Source organism: Ovis canadensis, chromosome 7 (assembly GCF_042477335.2).
Source record: "Ovis canadensis isolate MfBH-ARS-UI-01 breed Bighorn chromosome 7, ARS-UI_OviCan_v2, whole genome shotgun sequence".
Lineage (NCBI taxonomy): Eukaryota > Metazoa > Chordata > Mammalia > Artiodactyla > Bovidae > Ovis > Ovis canadensis.
The window spans coordinates 65,493,042-65,510,691 of NC_091251.1; the positions used below are offsets into that span (position 1 = coordinate 65,493,042).

Genomic DNA, 17,650 nt, shown 5'->3' on the forward strand with positions numbered 1-17,650 from the left:
TTTTTAAAGAAAACACCACTAACGATGAGCTCACTATTTAAAATGAAAACCCGGTCCGTCCCCACCACCTTCAGCCCTAAACATGAGCAAGGGCCAGTGAACCAAAATCCAGCAATATGGCACTTAAGAACTTCAAATAATATGCTTACCAGATGGAGATCACAAAATAATTATAAACATAAAAGGAATTGAAATGTCTGGGAAAAGAAGACTTTATTAAAGATACATGACTGGTTTGAATTTAGAAAAAGACTTCCACGTATGGAAAATGTAGCCACTGGCATTCAAAATGTAATGGTTAGAGGTTAAATGGCAAGTCTGAAAAGAGAATGGGTAAACTTGAAGATAGACCGGAGGAAATTACACAGAATTCAGCACAGAGAGATAAGGTACAGAGAAATTAAGAGAGCGAGAGAGAGGGAGTAGTAGGGCTCCAGTTCAGTTCAGTTCAGTCGCTTAGTCGTGTCTGACTCTGCGACCGCATGAACCGCAGGACGCCAGGCCTCCCTGACCATCACCAACACTGAGTCCGCCCAAACCCATGTCCATTGAGTCGGTGATGCCATCCAACCATCTCATCCTCTGTCGTCCCCTTCTCCTCCTGCCCTCAATCTTTCCCACCATAAGGGTCTTTTCAAATGAGTCAGCTCTTTGCATCAGGTGGCCAAAATATTGGAGTTTCAGCTTCAACATCTGTCCTTCCAGTGAACACCCAGGACTACTCGCCTTTAGGTTGGACTGGTTGGATCTCCTTGCAGTCCAAGGACTCCCAAGAGTCTTCTCCAAAACCACAGTTCAAAAGCATCAATTTCCTGTACAAATGGTGTTTTTTTTAATGTCTAGTAATTAAATATATATATATTAATTAAAAGGCGGAGAGGGAGTAAGGTGGAGAAGACCACCACTACAAGTTTTTAAAACACCGCTGGTTAAGTCCTGCGAGCCTGAGACTCAGCAGCTTCGGTTGCCGTGCGGGGCAGCAAGCTCCCGCCGTGGACACCAGGTAAGTCCTCTAGGGACTGGAATCCGGCAGGGCTTGAGCAGTGGAGAAATGAGTTCTTGGAGACTAGCCAAGTGTGACGGAGAAGGCAATGGCACCCCACTCCAATACTCTTGCCTGGAAAATCCCATGGACGGAGGAGCCTGGTGGGCTGCAGTCCATGGGGTCGCACAGAGTCGGACACGACTGAAGCGACTTAGCAGCAGCAGCAGCAGCAGCCAAGTGTGGAGAGCCGCCTGGGAACAGCACAAACTAGAGACAGGATATATAAGACATGAGTAAACGCTGACTTAATATGATACGGTAGGTGGAAAAACTAGACGCTCTAACAGCCAGTTCACAAGGCGCAGAACCTTGCGCTTGCCCAGACTGACAGCTGTCAGCACGACTGCATTTCTGCGCCTGCCCAAAACGTCAGCGCTTTTCCCGGCGCGGCCGCGGGGAGGCGCGGTCACGATCGGCTCGCTCTCCAGAAGCTCTGAAGAGCACCGCCTTTTCCGGATGCTCTTTCTGGAGGACTGGGAAGAGAATCACTTCCTGTGGCGCGGCTACGTCACTTCCTCTTCAGCTGGCCGTTCGGCCGGCGTTTCCCCACGCGCGTTCAACATGCGGATTGAAAAGTGTTATTTCTGTTCGGGCCCTATCTACCCAGGCCATGGCATGATGTTCGTTCGTAACGATTGCAAGGTGAGGAGGCGGGGAGTGGGGCGCTTTTAGCTGCGCTTCCGCTGGGCTGAAGCCGTGCCCGCTCGGCGCGGGGTTACTCTGCGCCTACCAGTTTGGCGTGGGGTTTGGCCTGGGATTTCGGCGCGTGAGGTAGGCTTTACCACGGGCTAGGACCTCTGCCTCCCGCTAGGGGAGTTTCTCCTTTAGGCGGTCCGAGCAGAGCTGTTCACTAGGCCGCTCTTGGGAGAGGCCGGCAGTAACGAGGTTGAGGAGCTATTCCAGCCAGAGCCCACAGGGAGGCTGGGAGTCTGTTGGCCCACTTGTGTATGTGGGCCACATTCTTCAATTCAGTAAACCTTGCTGAACGCGTGCTGGGTCAAGCATCTTTGCTGAGGTCCACCTCTGTACAGATGTATAAGACTTGCGGTCAGCCGTAGTGTGTAGAGGTTGATAGAAATGTTGGGTATGACTTAATAGCAGAGTTACGTTTTATGAAATGATTGGAGGTGATTTGGAGAAGGACGTGTGTGAAAAGACACAGGAAGGAGGTGCTTTTATCCTGGATCTTGCATTTTGTTTAAGAGCAAGAGGAGAAAGCATTTTAGGCGAAAGGGAAATGAACAATTTGAGCAAAGGCACAGAGGAGCAGTTACTTCTCTGTTTAAGGAAGTGGCGGATTACACATGGTGATAGAGGCTTGGGGTAGGGCTATAAATACAAATATAAATCTATATTTAAAAAGTACGTCTGAAAACAGAAGATAGAAAGATACAGATCTTACCGGACTTTTGACGGAGTTGCTTGTGGCAAACCCATTGTAAGTCGAAGATGCAAAAGCCAAACCTACTTAATATTGTATATAGCCTAGCCTTCTTTAAACATGCTCAGAACACATTAGCTTACAGTTGGGCAGAATCATCTAACACAAAGCCTCTTTTATAATGAAGTGTTGAATATCTCATGTAATTTATTATATACTCTACTGAAATTGAAAAATAGAATGATTCTAACTATTAAGTTGTTCACTCTGTGGACTGGGAGCTTTAGTCTGCTACCAGATGCCCAGCATCAGAGAGAATTTTACTGCATGGCTAGCCTGGGAAAGATCAAAGTTTGAAGTACGATTTCCACTGAATGTGTATCACTTTTGCACCATTGTAAAGCTAAACCATCTTAAGTTGGGCATTGTCATGATAAGGCCTCATTGTGAAAGGCTTTAGGAATAATACATGAATTTGCCTTTCATAACGGAATGAATCTCATTCCTCTGTTAAAAATATTGTTTCTCAGAATTTGAGCTCTCTTATATTTGCTTCAGAATCACTGGGCACTTGTGGAAAAAACTGACTCCTGCTTCCCACCAGATCTGTAGATTTGGAATGTCTGGGGGAAGGGAAAAAGCTCTAGGAATCTGTATTCAATGAAGTGATTTTGACATGCTCAGGAATTACAGTTTGTACTTCTTCACCTTATATGTGTATTCTGTATGAAAAATACTGACCTTGCTAAATTAGGAGTAAGAGGTCTTGCTGAAATGAGGTACCAAAGCTGTATTTGGAAACCTGAAAGAGTATGTAAGTGATTCTTAATTCCTCCTCTCAGGAACATGACCAAGAATTTATAGCAGTGAATGAAATGATCGCCGGGTTGGGGTGTAATTCACAGTAGGCATTATGGCATTGTAGATGATCTGGTGATCATAATTTTATGATTTTTGTCCATCAGTGTTTGTCAGCTGGATATGGAAATTAGAAAGGCCAGTGGGAGCTGTCTAAAGTTGAGTGTTGACCTGGCAGGTGCAGTGGGAGTTCAGGTATATGAGGAAGTCTGCGTTGAGTTAGCTGGAAGCTTGCTTGCTCTAGGGAAGACCGGTGTATCCAGAACAGAGTTGATGGGGAAAATAAGATGTAGAGGCCCAGAAGCACTAATGAAGACCAAGCACCTCATTTTTTCCTTTGTTGATATTTCCCACATCTTTATATCCTAGTTCCAAGTTTGAATTTTCCACTTGACAGAGAAATCCTGTTTGTACCTAACAGTGAGCCTCCTGAAAGAGAGGCTTACCTCTCTTATTATTACCTCAGCTCTTTTTGCTCTCAGAATTAATAGTCATGTGCTTAGATAGTTCTGTTGGAAACTGAGGGTTACCTTTGAATCTTTTCGCTCTTTGTATCTAGCTATAGGTCCTATCCATGCTGCCTTTGCAAAGGATAGTGGTGTCTTAGTGTTTTTTCTGCCTTCCTAGTCCCAGATTAGGCACTTGTCACTTTGTAGCCTCCTAACTATTTTTTCTCCATTTATGCTTGTAGCTTTTGAGACCACCTTTCACAGACATCTCCCCTCTTCTGCTTCTCAAGTAGCTTCTTAAAAGTAGAATTAGTGTGTTGTTGTTTAGTCACTAAGTTATGTCTGACTCTTTTATGAAGCCCATCAGGCTCCTCTGTCCATGGATTTCCCTGATGAAAACGCTGAAGTAGGTTGCCATTTTCTTCTGCCGGGGTCCTTCCTGACAGAGGATTGAACCTGCATCTCCTGCATTGCAGGAGGATACTTTACTGCTAAGCCACCAGGGAAACCAGAATTAGTGTGTTACTCATTAAAATACTGGAAAAGTGAAAATATTAGTTGCTTAGTCGTGTCTGGCTGTTTGTGATTCCATGGACAGTGTAGCCTACCAGGCTTCTCTGTGCATGTGATTTTCCAGGAACGAATACTGGAGTGGATAGCTATTCCCTTCTCCAAGGGATATTCCCAACCCAGGGATTGAACCCGGGTTTCCTGCATTGCAGGCAGATTCTTTTCGGTCTGAGCCACCAGGGTAAAATATTACTGCTCTGTATTTTCATAGTTTGCAAACAGAAACATATACACTCTTAAGGTGTGCTTGATAAATCTTTGTTGAATTAGTGTCATAAAAAAGTATTGAACTGTGAAGCTCAGATGGATCGTTTGTTTGCACTTTGAAGACTGAGGATGGTGCTCAAGGACTAGGTTAGAAGGGAAATTTGAGCCTGTGAAGCTTTGTCTCACACAGAATCATCCACCACCTACCCCAGTAGAGATTTAATCACTCCTTAATGTATATTTACATGTTACTTTATACTTGATTATTGTGTATAGCCATATCCCATTATTTATATCCTAGTCTGATCTTTATTTCTCTTGTTTGCAAAGTGAGACTTTATCACAATACTGGACTAAGCTTCTCAGGGTAGAGCATTGTATTATTCTTGTACTTCTTTCACCTACTGCAACATCCAGCACATAGTAGCTGCTCTTTATTTGGGAATCCCCATCCCATCTCAGTGACTCCAGGCTCTTCAGATGCTTCATCATGCTGTGTCAAGTGAGTCTGTTAGATACAGAGTTTAAGTAGGCTTCCCTGTATCTTCCCATTGGCTTTCTTTGGAACTGAGAAGACCTAGAAAAGTTCAAACTTCTCAATGAGGACTTGTGTAGGAGTTGTTTAGTATATCTTAAACAAGGACGGCTTTTACCTAAAAAGGTAGTAGTACTTTGGGTTGGAAATATGCAAAAGAAGTATTACCAATAATGATTTTATAGTGAATTATTCCAGAAAACTACTGTAGTTTATATATTTTCTAGCTGTTTGAAATTAATTCAAGAATGTAGAGAGGGCTCTCCAGTAAGTCTGGCCCTCGATTAAATTGATCTGATATTGACCATTTGTTTCTTCCTTTTCTTTTCTTTTTGACCTTGCCGTACTGCTTGTGGGATCTTAGTTCTTGGACTATGGATCCATCATAGGGCCATCCCAGGGAAACGCCAAGTTCTAACCACTGGGCCACCAGGGAATTCTCTAGTATCGACCATTTCTAAGAAATCTGTCCTAATGTGATTAGTGACCTGTTTGAAGGTCCTCATAGAACAATGTACATAAAATGAAAAGTATTTTGATTTGTGATTTATGTGCCCACACACACACACAAAGGCTTTATTGTTGTTTTAGTCGCTAAGTTGTGTCTGACTCTTTGCAACTGCATGGACATACCAGGCTTCCCTGTCCATGGAATTTCCCAGGCAGGAATATTGGAATAGGTTGCTATTTCCTTCTCTAGGGGATTTTCTTGACCCAGGGATCAAACCTGTCTCCTCCTTTGGCAGGCGAATTCCTTACTGCTGAGTCTCTTAGCTTGAAGTATCTGTACCTTAGTTTGGTCTTTTTTTGAATGGGTCACATCTAAGCACGATAATTCAATTTAATTTTCTTTGCCAAGGTCCACAGATTCAATTATAATGCTTTTTCTCTCAGATTTCCTCTAGTAATGCAAATTGTAACTTTTTCTGAGACAGAGTAACAAAATGATGCATTTTAGATGTATAAATCCAGTAAGTCACTTTAGGAGCACTTTGAAACATCATTAAATTGTAAACACTATTAAAGGATCACATCTTTGGAGATGAAAGTGTAGAATTAAAGTAGTGAAGAATCTTCCTAGTAGATCTCTGAATAAATTCTTTAGAAAAACAAATCCATAGCCAGTTTTAGTTGCTTTTTTGGGAAATTATTTTGTGCAACAGTGAAAAGAACCAAAGGACATTTCAGAATGGTTGTTTGAAACTTTACCCCTGCCCCCTCATTGAGATATATACAAAGTGAATTTTGAGAATTATTCTGAATTGCAAACGGATTTAAATAAATGACTTTACTTAAAATTGTTCCCTTCATTCAAGATCATAGTAAAGGTTTTATTGTTATTCTATAAAAATGCTAGTTTTTAACCATATTTGGGGGGCCCTCAATCTTGTTTGATAGTCAAAAAATAGTTCAATTTGCATTTGATGTGATATGTCTCATGTTTCTAAATGGTGCTGTAAGTAGAAGCAGTTGTGAGAACCATTGTTATTTCTTAGACTTTATAGTATATTTTGTCTGGTGGGGTAACGTCCTATGGCATAAAAGTTTTTAATATTGTATTTTCTCTGTTTTAACACTTTTTAACATAGGTGTTCAGATTCTGTAAGTCCAAGTGCCATAAAAACTTCAAAAAGAAGCGTAATCCTCGCAAGGTCAGATGGACTAAAGCGTTCCGGAAAGCAGCTGGTAAAGAGCTCACGGTGGTGAGTATAGTTAGCTATCGCTATAGTTTTTATAGTTTTCAAAACTTTAGTTTTTGGATGGGGAACAATTGATGTTAATTAGAGTTAACATCAGTTAACTCTAATAATGAGCTCTAATAAGGCTTCCCATAGAGTGATTAATGACTGATTGATTAATGACTTTGGCTTTGGCAGTCTCATTCTCACATGATACCCAAAACTATAAATCTGTAGAATTCTGAAAAGGAAAAAAAGATTCCTAATCTAGTTTGTGGAAATGATTTTTCTTATTCTCCAAAAAGTATTTTTAGCTCTTGTAACAAAGGGGAGAATTATTTAAATGGATTGAAGTTGGAAATTGTTACTTAAGGATTTTGAAAGGAAGTTAAGAGATAAGAGGATGTTTGAATAGCAGTGAGGGCTCAGATGAGGTTTGTAATAAACTTGTTTATCAGTTTTTCAATTTCTTTAGCTGGACTTTGTGTCTGAGAGCAGAGAACTTAGTTAATGATATTGGTTTAAGGAGGAATAATGAGGAATCGAGGTGAGGGAGTTTCATGAGACGAGCCCCTACAAGTATTGCCCTTACTGAGTTGGTATGAGGTCCCACCAAAGCTTGTCCACTCTCTGTCCTTGAAAAGGAAGAAGGAGAAACTTGTACAGGTTGTTTTTGAGGGTGGGAGATCTTTCAGCTGTCTTTTCCCTGCTGTACTTTCTCTTCCACCAAACCCGTGACTTTTCCCCACCTTTCCACTCCGTAAAGGCAGTGTCTTAAGTAGTTGCTATGGAGTCCTTTTCTGGCTTTCTTAACACCTGAGGTTTTTCAGTGAATGTAAAGAATATTTTTTGACAACTTGTAAGGCCAGATCATGATTGTTGTCACAAAAATAATTTTCAGTATGGATGAATAGAACTGTAGCATCTCAAATATAGGTGGCAGCTGTATGAGTGAAGGAAGAATGTTATGTCATATTCAGTTGCTGGTGACCGGTTACCTTGTCATGGCTGAGGTTACTGTGATCTGAACAGAGTCTTGTGTATATAAATGAAATAGCTAAGTGCACAGTTAATGTTCACATTAACTGAGTCTGAATCTGATAGATTTGAAAGCCAAGAAATATCTGTTTTTTTTTCCCCAAAATTATTTTGCATGTTTTGAGATGAGTAAAGTTGTTAATTGTCAAAATGCCGACTACATTTGGAGGGGACCTAAAGAATTTCAGGGTGAAGCTTATATCAGGCAGAGTAGCACCACATTATTTGAGGATGTGTAGTTTCAACTCTGTGCTGTAACACAAAGGTTTATAGGTATTGAAATAGATGAACATACTAGGTATTTTTGTTGAACCATATGAAATTCTCAATATTTGACTCTTCTTGATCTATGGGAAAAGGCAGTTTCAAATGGTTCAGTCTAATACATGTTTTCTGGCTGTTAGTCTCAGCTAGGAACAGGAAATTAGGGATAATCCTCATAATGGTTATAGGCCTATCTCCCCTCCCATCCCTTTGAGAATCACTAATATGTAGAGAAATTTTTTCATTAGGACTGTCTTCTATGTTGTGTTTAATGGAGAAAAAGTTTGAAAACTTAAATTCTCTGAGAATCATCTTGGGGAAAATCTTAGTATGTTTCCATAGCCATGACAAACCTAGACAGCATATTTAAAAGCAGAGACATTGCTTTGCTGATAAAGGTCTGTATAGTCAAAAGCCTGTGGTTTTTCTAGTAGTCATGTATGGATGTGAGAGTTGGATCATAAAGAAGGCTGAGCACCGAAGAATTGATGCTTTGTAACTGTGGTGTTGGAGAAGACTCTAGAGAGTCCCTTGGACTACAAGGAGATCCAACCAGCCAATCCTAAAGGAAATTAACCCTGAATATTCATTGGAAGGATTGATAGTGAAGCTGAAGCTCCAATACTTTGGCCACCTGATGTGAAGCACCTACTCATTAGAAAAGACCCTGATCTTGGGAAAGGTTGAAGGCAGGAGGAGAAGGGGACGACAGAGGACGAGATGGTGGGATGGTATCACCGACTCAATGGATATGAGTTTGAGCAAACTCCTGGAGATGATGAAGGACAGGGAAACATGCTGTAGTCCATGGGGTCGCAGAGTCGGACATGACTGAGCAACTGAGCAACAACAGTAGCTTGAAATACTTAGAACGTCTGTGAAAAGGAGAAAAAGTTTTAAGACATGCTTCTTTTCTCTCTTAAAACCATATTTTTCCTCTTTTTACAGGATAATTCATTTGAATTTGAAAAACGTAGAAATGAACCTGTCAAATACCAGCGAGAACTGTGGAATAAAACCAGTAAGTCACAAGGGAATATGAGGAGTTTTCAGAAGACACTGGTTTGGGATATTACCATAGCTTTAATATCAGTTGATTGTTTAAATATTAAATTTATTCTTTTAATTGGTTAGTTTTTATAGTTTTATCCTTATTTCAATGGCTCTGCTGTATTTGTGTTTTTTATTATAAGCTATCCCAACTCTTTTCAGAATTGATTGATGTATCCATTACTAAAGTAGCATAATGATTAAATTTGCTGTTATTTGAAGTGCCTGCATAGAGATCTAAAAGCAGTCAAATATCTGAACAAAAAAATAGAGGTGTAGAATACTTCGTGGAGGTGTGGCATAGTTAAGATATACAAAAAAACGTAACACACTTTGCCAATTTAGATGATTTAGGGATATAAGTATTGTTAGGGATACAAGTATTGTATACCTCATGAAACTTAGTGATTCTATAAAGTTCAAAAGTACAGCATGTAAGCATGATAATTGCAAATTTTCTAAGAGAATTTCTTAAGTGTTTGACCTGAGTGAAAATGAAGTTAGAGGCTACTAAACTACAAGCAGTAATGTTTAGTTCTTCCCTGTCTGCATACCTACTTACCTAGCTCTTTCTGTCCGTTTACTTATTTAAGTTAGGCAGAGGCTTTAATTAAAAAAATATTCTCATATGTAGTAAAACTTAATTTCTTAATCTAGCTTAAAGATTTTACCATGTACATGTATCGTGTGAGGCCCTTGGCCCTGCCTTTTCTTCTTCCCCCATGCCTGCTTATGCAGCCTTAGCCTCTTCTGGTCTTTGGTGTGGAGGTGAGGTAGTTTGTTAACTAGAAGTCTCTTTAAGACTTAGAATTCTACCAGACTTACTGTGCTGATCATTTCACAATATGCACAAACACCTCGACCCCATATGGAGCTGTACATTTTTCACAGGCTTATTAAATTGATTCTTGAAGGCACTTTTGGCAGGGACTTTGTTGAAAGATTCTAAGCATTTCTGGACCTCATTGAGTCTTATTTCATTTTGGCCTTTGTTTTCTTTTTTGTTCCTACTTGAAGATAGCGGCTCCAGACCATGTTTATCTATAACTACTTTTATTTTGTGGGTATTCACATCAGCTTGATGTGGAAACTGAGGTGCATATCTTAGTTTAATCATCTGTGGATATTCAGTCACTGAGACCCTCTGTGCTGGTATCATGATGTTTTTATTGTTCCTGAGAAATACTATGTGTTCTCTAAGATATTGTATCCTTTACAGTCAGTAACCACTGATTCTGGTATATGAAGATGAACAGGGCATATACTCTCAGTGCATTTTACTGAGAACTCCTGTTTTGTTATTTGTTAGACAGTAGTTGGTTCAGGTATTATTACAGAGCCTCATTCGTTTGCCCCACTCGGATACACAGACTACACTGTAAGAATCTGGTTGGGAATTGTGCTGCTCGGTATGGTAGCCACCAGTCACAGGGGCTACCGTGCAATTAAAATGTGACTAGTCTGAATTGAGATGTGCTGTAAATGTAAAGTACATGCTGGATTTTGAACACTTAGTGTGAAAACAAGCATAAAATCTCTGTAAATAATTCTTTATATTAATTACATGTTGAAATGACAGTAATTTGAATATGTTGGGTTAAACAAAATGTACTTGGAATTTAATTTTGAAGTGTTCCCATTTACTTTTTGAAAAAAATGTGGCTACTGGAAAGTGTAAATTACATATGTGATTTATCCTACATTGTATAGTACTCATACAGATTCTAGAGTATAGTTGGACTCAACTGCCTTATAACCAAGGGTCTTGTATAAATTTTTCAAAACAGTTGTTGGATTTTAGTGGTTAAGAATGTGGCAAATTGACAGGTTCATTCTACTAGTATTCGTAATGTGATCATATCTCAGGTATATAATGTGATTCATAATGAGATCATAGCTCAGGTACTTGAAGAAAAAGTAGACTTTATTACCAGGAAAGGGCTCTTTATTTATAGAGATGACAAACTAAGAATGGGATTAATGTCATTAATCCAAGTTCTCTGTAGAATAAAATTTGAAAAGTGTTGGACTGGTTTCAAGTACAAGGAAAATTTATTAGTAGTAAAGGCTTTTGCAAAATAAAGATTAAAGAAATGATACTTGGGAAAGAGTCAAAAGTGACGTTAACCGAGAGTACGTACCTTTGTCAGCTTTAGTAGGAATTGTTTTTGCAGTGAGTTTTTTGTTTGGTTTAGTCTGTTTCTAAATCAGGATAAAGAGGTGATTGTTAAAGCTCTTGTTGATTATAATCACCCAGCTTGAATGTACATAAATTTGTTAACTTTAATGAATTTTTTTAAACAGTTGATGCAATGAAGAGAGTTGAAGAGATCAAACAGAAGCGACAAGCTAAATTTATAATGAACAGGTATGAATGTTGTAAAATATCTTTATTTTCACATAACTTCTGACTTTCAGAAACTATCAAGATAGTGTAAAGAACTCTGTATATTCTGTTAGCATTTTATCAGGTTTACTTTGTGTTTAACTCTGTGTGTAGTAAGTTGAAGACATGATGCCTTTTCCTCTTAAGTATACTTCAGTGTATATGTCCTAAAAATAGTATGTTCTTTTTCTGTGTGGTTTTTAAAATTGAGGTATAGTTGACACACAACATTATTTTAGTATCAGGTATACAACATAAGAACATGCTCTTACATAATCACAGTATAGTTATCAAATCAGAAAATTATCACTGATAAAATATTGTTATTTAATGTATAAACCTTACTTGATTTTACCAGTTGTTCCAGTAATGTCCTTCATCACAGCAGAAAATCATATTATCATGCATTTCATTTGGCAGTCATGTCTCCTCAAGCTTCTTTAATCCAGACAGTTTCTCACGTTTGTCGTAAATAACATTGACATTTTTGAAGAGTACAGGTTAGTTATTTTACAGGATGTTTCTCATTTTGTGTTTGTTGTTTTCTTCGTGATTAGATTCAGGGTAGGCACCTTTGGCCAAACTGTCACAGAAATGTGTCTTGCAGGTACATGTTGCCTCTTACTGGTGATGTTAACTTTTATCACTTGGTTAAAGTAGTGTCTGCTAGCTTTCTCCCCTGGAAATGGAGGAAACGACTTTACTGTTTTACTCCCCTCTTTGTAATCAGTGCATCTTGGAGGAGACACACTCAGCAAAGAACCTGTTACTCCTCAGAGTGGTATCTACTGGTTTAAGCATCCATTAGTGTTCTGCCTGAATCTGTTACTATTGTTACTATTGCCACGTGGTGATTTTTCTAATTTCACCCTTTCCTATTTATTAGTTGGCTTTTTTATCCAAGAAAGAGCATTTTTCTTTTTCCCCAGTTCCACATTTATTATTTCATTCATTTATTCACATCGTGTGTGTGTGTGTGTGTGTGTGTGTACACTAATTCTTATTGTCTTCAGTGTGTTACAGTTCTTTATCATTATTTATTTTGATGTTCTAAGTACCCCAGGTTGGCCAGTGAGAGTTCTTCAGGCAGGCTCTGTGTCATTTTGACAATTCCTCATCATTCTTTAGGTGTTTCTTGCTTTATGGCTAATAAGATTTTCTAGTACCATCTTGCACTTTCCCTGCTCCAGCTTGAAACTGGCTATTTCTTTAGAAGAGACATCACTTTTGATCTAGTCATCATAAATGTCTGTCATAGAAAAGCATGTGTCAACAGCTTTTTGGCTTTAAACCTTTTTAATTATGAGAAAAAGGGGGCCCAAATGGTTTAGAACTAGTCTGTTGACTTTTTTTGTTGTTGTTGAATGTCTTATGTGTTTCTTGTAATTACTGAATGATTTTAAAAAATAGATAACACAGAGATAATATCTTTCTCCTCAAATAGAGAACAGATACTTTAATGATTAGAAGTTTGTATTCTGTATCTGTGATCTCTAAGGCTTGTTAATTCTTTGTTGCAGTTATATTCCTTTATTCACTGAGCAAATACAAATTCAACACCCAGTTTATTCCTGACTAGGCACTAGAAATAACAGTGAATGAACAAATTGGGAGTGTAGGAATCATTAAGCTAATAAGGAACAAGAAACAGATTGTATTCCCATTTCTCATCTGTGTGGTTAACTAAATACAATTTTTACAAATTACGAATTAATATCTTTTAAAGAGGTTTTAGTAACTGAGCTTTTGGCCTTGATGTGTTTTATCCTAGGTTGAAGAAAAATAAAGAACTACAGAAAGTTCAGGATGTTAAAGAGGTCAAGCAAAACATCCATCTTATCCGGGCCCCTCTTGCAGGTAAGTAGTGCATACACAGGAGTTCTCTGCCTTCGGTAGAGAAATGGAAACCTTTTGTGGTCCCTGTAATCGGGTACCAGCCAACTTTTTGAGGATAGATTTTTTTTTTTTTTTCATGTAAGTATTCTCTCTCATTTAGGATATGACTTGGTAATTTATAAAAAATATTGATTCAGTGCATTTCTGAGTTCCATTCGGTTTATTGCGTATGGTGTTTCTTTTCTCCCACCATAAAGTCCTAGCTTCTGTAAAGACACTTTCCAAGTTAATCAAAATTATTTGAGTCATAATCAAATAGATGATTTTGCCTCATACCTGTTTTGATTAAAAGGACAATGTTTCATATTAATAGTTCCTAAACTTCATTTGGTATGGGAATTACTTGGGGGACTTACTAAGCACAGAGGTTCAAGCCCCTTGGATCTGGACCTCTGTGCTTCAGTAGCTCTCCAGGTGATTGTGATACCTCCGTTTGAGAACTGCAGTTTTGCCCTAAAGTCGTGCTTGTGCTTCTGTAACTTACAGGTAGGCATGCACTTGGGCAATCGTTTGTGTGCATAATTTCTTCTGTGAGATGCTAAGAAACCAGTATTTTCCTCACCTGGCACCAAGTACAATCTATCAGAAGGAGAGAGATTTTGATGGGATTTAGCTATGCCTAAACCTTAGTAAAGTCAAATTCTGTAACAACATATTGGGTAGATTTATGCAAAAGTCCCAGCTAGGACTTTTTTGTACCAAATTAAAAAAAAAAAAAAAGAATCCTGGAGCATTGTTTCACACATAGATTATATGGACTGACACCCCAAAAACAATAGAAAGGAACTGTTAAGATTTTAGGTGGCCCTTTTTGAGGTAGAGAGTGCAGAGTTGAGAGCAGAGATCCTGGCTCCAGATGGCCAGGGCTTACATCCAACCCCTTTGTCTTACTGGACTTACTAGCCAAGTGACCGGGTCACTGATTGACTTGTCTCTGTACCTCAGTTTTCTCATTTTTAAGATATAGGTTGTCATGAAGGTGAGATGAGCAAGTGTGTGGCAAGTCATAAGACCTGTGCGAGTTTAGTTTCTATTCTTAAATTATTTAGGAATATTTAATGTTATTTTAAAATAGCCAAGATTCTTTATAAAGTGTGGATATGACTTCCACAAGGTCACACCAAATCAATTTAAGAGTTTAATTTCTTTTTTCAAGGCAAAGGAAAGCAGCTGGAAGACAAAATGGTACAGAAATTACAAGAGGATGTGGACATGGAAGATGTTTCTTAAAACATCTGTCTGTAAGCATTTCTTTTAAGTGCATCTGGAAATCTCCTTTGGAGACTTAGAACTTGTAAATTACTGATTTTTTTTTTTTTCCACATAAGGTCACTCAGATGAAAGGGGAGTAAATACTTCTGTCCTACATTGATATCTGCAGAACAGCAAATATTATGGATGCTAGGTTGCATCTCAACGTTAAACCTTCACTGAGAGATACACTTTTATAAATTATGAAAACTATGTTTGTAAATATAGAAGTGAATTGTGGACAGAAAATGGTCATGCCATTTGGTTAATGGCACTGGGCAGCATTTATGTAATAATGACAAATTCATGACTAGTAATATATATGAAATAAAATTTTCTTTGCAGTAAGATATTTCCTTTATTAATGTTCTGGATTGGACACAGCAAGGAAGTAACAGTCTGTATGATAATTAGCCTCAAGTAATATCTTTTCTTTTGATTTTAATATTTCTGGTTATGGTTTATTAGCATCTTAGAAGAACATAATGGCCCAATATATTGAAGCCTAATTATGTTGGACTGTTTTGATGTGGTTTAACTGTTGTGATAGTCATTTGTGGATGTTGAGGGTGAGTTGAACAGTCTTTCCTGGAATGGAACTGTGTAATTTCCACTTTGGAGAGTACTCAATGATAAGTTGACATTCCTAGTAGAATAAACTTTTATTTTTCCATGACTTCAGTGCCTATTAAAATTTTTGGTGTGATTTTCTTTTCAAAAATTCCTAATTGTTTTTGGAAAATGGGATGTATGAGTAGCACATTATAAATTATTTGCACATAAAATTGTTTCTAAAGTAACCGCCTACATATTTATTTTAAAGTACTAAACAAAAGATAGATATTCCCAGGTGGCCCAGTGGTAAATAATCCACCTGCCAAACAGGAGATGCAGGAGATATGGGTTCAATTCCTAGGTTGGAAAGATCCCCTGGAGAGGGAAATGGCAACCCACTCCAGTATTCTTGTGGGGAAAATCCCATGGACAGAGGAGCCTGGGGAGCTACAGTCTGTGGGGTTGCAGAGAGTTGGACACAACTGAGCACAGCACAGCATCAAACAAAAGGTATGAAGTATCAGTTGCTTGGAAGAAAATTATTTTGTTCACACCTACTACTGAAGTAGATCTGTTTAAAGAGAAATGTATACTTATATTATTTATGAGTATGTTAAGAGTATTAAGTAATTCAGTTTTTTAGGACAAAATTTAGAATAAATTACAAATCCTTAAGGTTACGTATGGTGATGGCTAAACTTTTATTTCAATATTAGATAGTAGAAAAGTGGACTGATCACCAAATCAGGTGTTAGAAGACCTGAATCCAGCTTTGTTCTTGTTGATAAAATGAAACTTACTTGTAAACAAAATTATTGATGTAATAGGGGAATACATGTGTAAAAACATTTGTAAAATTGAAGTTTTCATCCCATACTACATTTGTGTTTGTTTTAATAAAAACTTGTTTTAAAATCACATACTGTTAAGAAACAAATCTCCTACTGTGTTAGTTAGCAGCTTGGCTATTGCTTTGAGATCATTAATTTGGGGAAACTGATCTGAAACTAAAAGCTGACATTGTATCTCAGGTTTAACATTCAGGCAGTTCTCTTAGCTGTCAGAATTTCATATTATTATGAGACACTGGATCTCATCAAATATTTGGATGCAAATGCAGTGATTTTATTCACCCTCTGCTTTCCAAGCGTAGTTGGACCACTAAGGATGAATTGTCCCTTTAAAGTTTGCTTGAGAGTTGCATGGTACAGAGCTTTTAGGTTACTATTGTTTTAACTGGCCTGGTTGAGACCTCTGCTGGGCAGTTAGCATAGCACAAAAACATAAATTGTCTAGGCACTCACTACACAGAAAATACTAAAAGCAGTATCGTCTGTAAGTCATAGGATTTTTTTTAACATCTCTTAAAAAACCTTGTAAGATGCAGAAAGAAATTCTCACATGGAAAAAAAACCTCATTTCTTAAAAATAGAAACCCTAGGAAGATGTTTATAGAAGAAAGTTTGAGAAGGACTAGCCCATATCTTGTGAAGCAGTCAGCATTATTCTCGTTTTATAAATGGCAAAATCTTAGGTGTAGGTAACTTGCCCTTTCATAGCACGTAACAGAGGATGAAGGAGGTGGGATCTGTGTCCTTACCAGTCTGTCTCCAGCATTGCCCTGCATTTATATAGAAGGGATTTATTCAGAACCTCTCAGATTCCGTCTTCACAAGTCCAGGTGATGGCTGTAAACTGACTTGACTGTGCTTTGGTTTCTTCATCTAGAAAAAAAAATGGAGATGATAATCCCTCAGAATTTTTATGAGGCCCTAATTAGTTAATATGGGGCTTCCCTAGTAGCTCAGTTGGTAAAGAATCTGCCTGCAATGCAGGAGACCCAGGTTCGATCTCTGGGTCGAGAACATCCCCTGGAGAAGGGAATGGCAACCCACTCCAGTACTCCTGCCTGGAGAATCCCATGGACAGAGAACCTGGAAGGCTACAGTCCACGGGCTTGCAAAGAGTCAGACACAACTGTGTGACTAACTTTCCTTTCCTCTAATTAGTTAATGTATCTAAAATAGTCATTTCAAGGCCACCACCATGGTAAGCTACTGTTAAAATCTTAGGATTGGGTGTGTGACTATATAAAACTCAGTAACAGCAAAGGGCTTTGACTTGGGAAGGTGGAGGGTCTTAGGGTTTGGGGATAGCTGTGCTCAATTTAGTGCAGTATACTTGGTCTACAAAGGGGCATGATTTAGAATGTTAATTTTAGCCTTTATGTCAGCTGGCAGGTTCATTTATTAAGAGCATCTCATTGCCCAAACATCCTCTGCTGTGAAGATTGGGAGGGAGAAATACACTTCTGGTTCATCAGCATTAGTTTAAAAAAATAATCACCCATAATTTTAAGAGCTAAGTTAAATCTTATATTTAATGATATAAGAGAAATTATTTTTTCCCTCTGTCCTTTAGCTTACATTTTAAATGGAGATCTGGAAAAAAAATCAGACTTCAGTCACTCAATGTAAATTTTAATA

General features: G+C 38.3%; 1 protein-coding gene across 1 annotated transcript; it reads left to right on the forward strand.

The window, feature by feature from the left end:
• Positions 1 to 1,434: 1,434 nt before the first annotated feature.
• On the forward strand, positions 1,435 to 16,082 carry RSL24D1 (ribosomal L24 domain containing 1). Its single transcript, XM_069596473.1, has 7 exons — positions 1,435 to 1,687; positions 6,635 to 6,748; positions 8,975 to 9,047; positions 11,381 to 11,444; positions 13,234 to 13,319; positions 14,515 to 14,599; positions 14,687 to 16,082. Exons 1-6 carry the CDS (start codon positions 1,502 to 1,504, stop codon positions 14,586 to 14,588), a joined length of 597 nt encoding a protein of 198 aa, XP_069452574.1. The 5' UTR covers positions 1,435 to 1,501; the 3' UTR covers positions 14,589 to 14,599; positions 14,687 to 16,082.
• The last annotated feature ends 1,568 nt before the right edge of the window (positions 16,083 to 17,650 follow it).

Bases quoted from the DNA above. Each gene is read 5' to 3' on its own strand.
- RSL24D1 (XM_069596473.1), top strand. From the start codon at position 1,502: ATGCTCTTTCTGGAGGACTGGGAAGAGAATCACTTCCTGTGGCGCGGC. The intron at 1,688-6,634 runs GTGAGGAGGCGG...TTTTTAACATAG, and splicing joins TCGTTCGTAACGATTGCAAG to GTGTTCAGATTCTGTAAGTC. The intron at 6,749-8,974 runs GTGAGTATAGTT...CTCTTTTTACAG, and splicing joins CTGGTAAAGAGCTCACGGTG to GATAATTCATTTGAATTTGA.